General features: G+C 40.9%; 1 protein-coding gene across 1 annotated transcript; it reads right to left on the bottom strand.

Annotated features, from left to right (window-relative positions):
- Positions 1 to 4,016: 4,016 nt before the first annotated feature.
- On the bottom strand, positions 4,017 to 6,943 carry dio1 (iodothyronine deiodinase 1). Its single transcript, XM_086224728.1, has 4 exons — positions 6,512 to 6,943; positions 6,259 to 6,402; positions 5,164 to 5,363; positions 4,017 to 4,808 (listed from the first exon to the last, which is right to left on the bottom strand). Exons 1-4 carry the CDS (start codon positions 6,846 to 6,848, stop codon positions 4,743 to 4,745), a joined length of 747 nt encoding a protein of 248 aa, XP_086080854.1. The 5' UTR covers positions 6,849 to 6,943; the 3' UTR covers positions 4,017 to 4,742.
- Positions 6,944 to 8,028: the final 1,085 nt, after the last annotated feature.

Genomic DNA, 8,028 nt, shown 5'->3' with positions numbered 1-8,028 from the left:
GTACACGGTAGCACGTCCCTTCCTTAAAGCTGCATCTACCTCAGCAACACCACATACATCAGCCTGTAGCAGACAGGACGCCCTGGCCTTACCAAAGACCTGCAGGGGGGTGAGGGAGGGCCACAAATCCTGGAGGATGAAGGAGTCTTTGTTGCACAGGAAATGAAGCTGCTGGATATTTGGCGAAAGGAGAGACATAGTTACATTTACCCACGTTTGTCTTTGTACGGTTTCCAGGGAATATGTCCGAGGTCAATTTTTTGCACATTCCAGGAGGACAACAAATCTCTCCCTCAAAGCTAAGAAATACAAATTTGTTCGTCATGGTGAGACAGATGTTTGAACAGTCAAAAGGTTATGCAGGCAAGTGGAAATGCTCACAGCACATGTGAAATACACATTTATTCCTCATATTATCATTAATTTTCCACAGCTTCAGGGGTGTTAACAATTAACATGCGAGGGAACAAGACTCATACTAAAACAAAAGCAATCAGGGACAGCAAAGGCAAGAAGAAATATATTGTGCCTGATATTAAGAAAAAAAAATATTGTGGTAGACTCTGTAATAGTGATAATAGGTGATAATAATTTTAGAGATTTTCTACCAGACGAGAAAGGTTGGCTGGGTGAAGAGAAAGTGAAATCCATATCTTGAGATCTATAAATGATCCTGAATTGAGATGACCTGGTTCAGGATTGAGGGGGCCAAAGTTGGGATACTTTGCAGGTGAGGTAATCCTGAAATTGACTGGGATAAAGAAAAATCCCTTGTTTTGTGTAAGGAACCATTAATTCAGCAGTATGGGGGTTGTTTATATGACATGATTATTATGTACATCTACGAAAATACTCTTCGCACCTCAAATTTAAATTCAGTCTTTTAAGCTGCAGCTGAAATCTTTTACTACCCATTTACTGAACCACAAGTGGACATCTGGCAGGTCCTCTGCTATCGCAATTTTGAAACCAGAGCCACAGCTATGAGGGAATTCTTCACAAATGTACTCTTAATCAGCAGTCTTAAGAGCTAGTGTGAGAGTGACCCAGAGTAAACTGCACAACAGCGCGTCACACTTGGAGTCTGGATTTCTCATTTGCCCACTGAAACAAAGCAGATCTGAGATCACTCTTTTCGTACTCCTTTTCCTTTTCTGTCTTTGATCATTTGTGGTTGCTCTAGTTAAACGAGACCGGTCAGTGGGGTCAGAAAAGAGCATGAGCCAAAAAACAAAATAAAAAGAACAGGATTCATAAATGTGCATACGGAATAAGGGTGGCCTTTTTGGGGAAGATAAGATACACTGAACCACATGGATTTCCTCATAACAGCCTGTGTTTTCATGACAGAGATAAAGGGCCTCACATTGCCCTCTGGTGGTCCTGACTGGACCCTTCATAAAGACCCGTGGCACTTGAAAACACTGTTTACTCTCCAAGGAACTGAACAAAAGGTACATGTCGGCTGTGTTTTTACATTTATCTCCCTGAATTTTTCACACAGTCCATGGCTGAGAGAAGTAGACAGTGTTCTGGTCCCGGTCTAACAATGGGAGAGCAGGCTGGACTGCTGGACTGCTGCTTGCTAGTCTCCACAGGATGTGACCTGGCTGGGCAGAAGCCAACGCCCCCCCCCCCCCCCCCCCCCAATTCAGAGCTTCATAAGACAATGTTATGGAAGCTATGGAATAACAAAACTTCTTGGCATTGCATTAAAAAAAACAAAAAACAAATCTAAAGCATTAGTTCTGATGCCTTAACATTTTAGAATAAACCCAGATATATGTACATGAGCATGATAGTTACTTTCAGGTTTCATAAAATAAATTTTACCAACAAATTTCAAAAACTTTTCTATATGGCTTGACGCATGATCAAAGCCAAAATGACAAATTGTAAAAAAAAAAAAAAAAAAAAATTCTGGTGATGATAGGAGTGAAAGAGTTCTGGACCGTTGGAAGTTTATGAAGACTTAAGAGGGACACCAAAGAGAAAGGAGTTACAGTGATCAAATACAGGACGGAACCAAGATGGTAACGAGGATGGGGGTGTTGTTGGATGTGGGGGACGGAGATGGAAATATGCAGATGGAGCGACTTTATAGATGTGGGCTTTGAATGATACCATGCTGTTGAGGATGACACCCAGACTCTTAACCTGAGGTATGGGAGAAATGCAGGAATTGTCAATGATGAGGGAAAAACTGTCAGATTTTTAGTTGGATTTGGTGCTGAAGAGAATCTCAGTTTTATCACTGTTCGGTTTGAGAAAATTGCAGGAGAACCAAGATTTGATTTCCTGTCGACAATGGAGGTAGGTTTAGTGGAAAGGTAGTGCTGCGTGTCCACATAGCAATAAAAATGCAAGTTAAATTTATGGAAAATGTGACTGAGAGGAAAGAGATAAATGATAAGCAGAAGGGGCCCCAGGACAGAACCCTAGAGAACAGCAGAAGTGACTAGTAATGGCTGGTATTTGAATGTTTTATGCTGAATGAACTGAATGAGTGTGACTGGAAAAAAATGATTTGAGTCAGTTTAGGAGTGTGTCAGTGACACCAATGCGGCTATTCTGTCAAAGAGGATTCAAATTGTGTCAGAGGCCACACATGAATCGAAGAGGACAGGAATGGTGAAGAGTCTGGAATCAGGGCTGTGGTCTGAAGCGTTTACTTAGTGTTCAAAGCAGACCTGGTCCCCTTAATACCACAGCTAGAAATAATGGAATAGGACTCCAGTTCTATTTTGTGGAGGGGACAGAAGCCAGACTGTAATTGTTGGTAAGTTATTGTCAGACAGGTGAGTATGAATCTGAAGGTAGATTGGAAATAGGATGGAAGTTAATTAAGTAATTGGGGAAATTGTTCCAGATAAGTTTGCAGTTTGGTGCATAATGTGTTTTCCTGTATATTATATATCTGATTATTAAATCAGTGCTATTTCTCCTACATTTTTTTTTTTTTTAGCTTTATTTGTTTCAAAAACAGGCCTGGAAATGGAAACTCCTCACTAGTTTCTCATGACTGTATGAACCCCATATTCAGTGTTGCTACGAAATAAAAGTAGCAAAAACACAAGACAATAAAACTATTTGGCATCTGAATGTTCTTGAGGGACACTGACTGTTGCATCTGGTTCCCATTATCAATAAACTCACAACTGATACACAGCTATTGCACGGAAAGGATTTTCAAAAACAGAAGGGTGACATGGGATGTTCCGTTTGTGTGTGTGTGTGTGTGTGTGTGTGTATAAGATATACCTTATATAATTTATAGGGACACTGAAAGCCAGAATCAATGGGGGGTGCAAAGATAAGAGGGTTAGGTATTAACTGGCATCAGAGCATGAAAGCCACATCCCTCAACTTGCATGACCCACATAAAGAACAGAACATTTACCGTTTATCACTTCCAGACAAGACAGCAAACAATTGCTGGATAGCACGTAGCAGAGGACGTCTGTGACTCTGACTCACTGCGCAGGCCTCAAAGACATCTCTGTGGAAATGAAGAACAACTCGGACAAGTCTGTTCTGTCTAAAATGGCTCAAGGAGAAAGGGACTCAGAAAGGTGGTCATATAATCTAATCATCGGTTTTAAAAAGTTTCCCTTTTTTTTTTTCAAAATTTCCATCCAATAATATTAAGTTGCAGTGAAAACATAACATTTGATAGGGAAGCAGGAGTCATGAATGAAGTGCACCATGCTGACCCCACAGCAGGGTTAACACAGGTGTAATTAATAACACTCATTACAGCCCCGTTCCATGCTTCCCCATCGGAAGAAACTAAGTAGAATTGGTCCATCGTTAGTTAGATCATTTACACCCATTTCCTTTTTTACTTAATTAGCTGCTGTGGGGGGGGGGGGTGTGAACCTTCACTGAAAAGAGCTGAAAGTGAAATGATGGCTCCATTGTGACGTCATCATTTTTGACTGAAAAACGTAGCGAACAATGTAGCAAACACATTCCCCTCTTGACCTTCTATCCTCTGTTCATCGGTTGTGAAAACATCAAGGCTTTGATGAGGTTACCAGAATGGTTTTATTATAATAACGCAACTTTTTTTTTAATTTTAATTTAACAGCAATCAAGCACATCATCTTATCATAAATACATCGACATAATTCCAAGCAAGGTCTACTTTTGAGTCATCAAACTACAGCTACCAGAGGTTTGAACTGTAATCATCACAAGAAAAGCAGCCTCTAGGGGAATTATTTGGAGTATTGGTAGACAAGGGAATCCCTTCTTAAACTAGATGCGTAATGGTACAATGACACAGAAAACATGATTACTGTGAGAGGGAATGCCTTCACTGGCTTACACCTTGAGGATGTGTCTTTCAAACTTCCATTAACTGGCGGAAAAAAAAACAAAACCCCACACACCCACTGAGCACCACTTCTGCATTTTGCCATACCTCAAAGACAAACTCCCATCTCATATCTCTGCATTTCAATTATCAGGTTACAGAGTCCAATGGTTTCTTCTGTTACCATCACTAACAAACACAGACACTTTGAGATTTGAGATTGTTTTAAAAATTACAGGTGAGCCTGAAAGGAACATGACTGGAGTTACAATATGGCTGATGATGCAGGAAGCTATTGGATGTAATGTGTTAGTGTATTGATTAAAACAAAAGCATTATTAGTTAGAGAGCTGACGGCCACTATTCCTCAGGGAATGCAGAAACCCTCATGGCTGGCTGGATGGCAGATACACGGCTCGACTTCTTATTTCATTTTCTCCAGGAATGAACGCACTTCCAGTGGACTGTAGCCCCAAGGCCCCATCCCCCCCTGGACAATACAGAGAGAAGAATAACAACAACACACGGCCAATACTATTTTCTTTACTTATTTTCCATAACATATCAATAAAACACATCAGATTTATGTCTTGGCTGCGAAATAATGTGTCATCCAAATTTCTGGCATCGCTAATGCTCGCATGGCTGCATGCCAGGAATTCCAGCATTGTGTTTGTCTCTCTCAGAGCTCCTACACACGCAATTGCGTACAGTGGCAGTACTCCTAATCACGCGATTGCATGAGAGAAGCTCTGAGTGACAAGTGAAGGAAAGTCTCCCTCCAACTCTTTTTTGAAAACTCAAAAAGTTCAAACATGTTTTGATATCAGGTTTGCAAATCTCACCTTGTAGACAACTTTCCCAGCCTGCAGCACATAAAGCCTCTCAGGTAGGGCGCCATACTTTATCGTAGTGACATTACTCATGTCATCCACCACCACTGGACACAGGGGTTCCTTTTGGACCAAGATCTCCGCTGCAGACAGCCTGTCCTCCAGGTTTCGGTGCTGGTTGATTTCATAGTTGTTGATGAAGGCCCAACCATCTGAAATGTGTCACATGTATGTGATTTCAGTGGAACAAAACCAAACACAGCAGAGTAACATCAAAAAGCATAAAATAAATCTTCCATTTATGATTGTTGCATAAGAGCACGACAGCTGCAGCACAGTAAGTAAACGCAGCCCTGACTCTGGCACTGTTAGTTCCCCATCTGTAACCCCAGATGTAAACACCCCATTTCATTTGACCAAACACTTTACTTTAATGACACTTCTGGTTTAACATTAAACGTCTCTCATGTTAAAATATAAAAAACAAACTTCATATAGTTCAGACATGACAAACTGAAAGTACCTGTTATGGTGTTTTGTCTTAAGAAATGCTGCACAGTTTAGTGGAAGAGTCTTAATGTGGTTTGTTTGTTTTTCTAACAATATTCCAATTTACAAGTCTTCCGGTGTGGTCATTGAAAAAAATGCACATAAATTATTGGTAATCTGAAACGTGCAATTCTCAATTCAATCACAGACATAAACTAGAACAAAAGCATAAATAATAATATGTAAAACTTACACAGTGCTTTTCAAAAATACTTTGTGCACCACATAAACAGAAACGACATCAACTTTGAAAAAAATAAAAACAGAAAACTAGCATTTTATTAATATTGTTTCTTTAAAAAAAAATAGCTATAAGAGCTGCCAATCAGGTTGACCATGCAGCAAGTATTAACAAGCCTTTTTCACTGAAGACATTTTGACCTGACAGTAGGTGGGCACATATGTTGCTAATCCAGTTACTTTAGGCTTTAAAAGGAAAAGAAAGTCAGTGTTGTTCGGCACACCTGCGCAGAGAGCCATTTCAACTGCAAACCGTAATTTTTAAGAAAGGGGCACAAATAATTCAAGGCAAATGTCCTGCTTATATTGACAACTCACCAAATGAGTGTGCCTCGGCGATGTAGACCACCAGAAAGTCGGCCACATCGCTGAAGTCCCTGACGAGTTGCTTGAACTCCTCAAGTTTGTACATAAACGGAGGTCAGGTGCAACTTCCGAAACTCAGGACCAGCGGTCTGTTTTCTGCATACACACACACGCACACACGCACACACACACACACACACACACACACAGCCTGCGCGTTAGAGACAGAAATACAAAGGTGACAGCCTTATTCACCATGACGCACCTTTCATGAACTTGCAGATGGTCGTGTGCTCCCTGTCCATGGTGACCACAGGTGAGTCGAGAGCTTCGCCTCCAACAAAAGCCTCCTGTCCCAGAGACAGCCACATGTGCTCGGAGGCCGTTTTGACGAAAGTTAAAGTTGTAAACGTCAGACCCCAGTCTTCGTACTTGAAATTGGGATTCTGGGTCATCGTGGTCTTCTCGCCCAGTTTGAGGATTTGGTTCTTGGTGAAGCCTGGTGAGATAAAATGCATGACTCGCAGCACGACAAAAAGTAATGTCATGTAGCAAAACATGCACACTGTCGACACGTAGACGGCCACTTTTTGCAAAAACATGATTGCTCCTTAGCGGTGAACTCCTGTTTTCATTGTGTCTGTAGAAAAACCGTCAACTGATAGTCGCACATGCCGGTTTCCGCCCAGTCCTCTTAAGTTTGCTAATAGTTGCCTTCGAGGTCCATTTTTGGCCTCGTAATTTCTAGTACGCAAGTGTTGACTATAATTAATAATAACAGATGAATAGTTGCATGTCTAGCAGACACAGCTTATGTTAACTTCTCTCGTCCGTTCTTTCCTCCTCATACCGTTGTGTAGTCTTATAGCCTTTTTTCTTGCTTATTTGTACGGAGCTGTTAAGTTAAAGTAGACACGTCACCTTTAAGAGACATTATCGGAGGAAGTCCTAGGAAAATTAGGTTGACATGTCAACACTGAAAGTAAAACCCCATTTATTCTGTTACACAACAGCTGGTTATTTTAGGGACTTGATCCATCCATCCTTCCATCCATCCTTCCATCCATTTTCTATACCGCTTATCCGTTAAAGGTCTTTGGGGGCGGCGTACACTCGGAACGTGTCGCCAGTCCGTCGCAGGGCAATTGGGGACTCAGTGTCTTACTCAAGGGTACTTCGCCATTGTCACTAGGAAGAAGTGAGGATAGAACCAGCGACCCTTCAGTTGCTAGACGGCCACGCCACCTCCAAGCCGTGCTGCCCCCAACTTTTCGTTGTTTTTAAGTAATCTAAAGCTGTGTAATTGAGGCCTCATACACACACATATATACATATATACACACACACACACACACACACACACACACACACACACACACATACATATATATATATATATATATGTATATATATATATATATATATATATATATATATATATATATATATATATATATATATATATATACACACACACACACACGTGCGAAGCCCTTTATGTAAGAACGGGGGACAGGGGAGGATGTTGTTTGGTCATATCCTAGCTGACATGCTTGCTGGAAATTAAAATCAGGACGTGTTTCTGACCATCGACTGTAACTAAAAGCCTTATGTATTGTTCATTAACGATTCTTTGGTTTTCTGCTTTAAGTGTTTGTTCTCTAATTGTACTTTCTCTTCCTTTGTGCTTCACAGTTTGCTTTTCCATGAGACGTGAATGTTTTACCACATGTATCCAAAGACTGTGTCATTGAGTTATGAGATTTCACAATATTTTCCGTC

This window comes from Aulostomus chinensis, chromosome 14 (assembly GCF_037954235.1).
Source record: "Aulostomus chinensis isolate RoL2024-O1b breed Wild chromosome 14, RoL_Achi_v1.0, whole genome shotgun sequence".
Lineage (NCBI taxonomy): Eukaryota > Metazoa > Chordata > Actinopteri > Syngnathiformes > Aulostomidae > Aulostomus > Aulostomus chinensis.
Note: the sequence above shows the minus strand (reverse complement) of the source record. Positions and strands in the feature narration are given on the sequence as shown.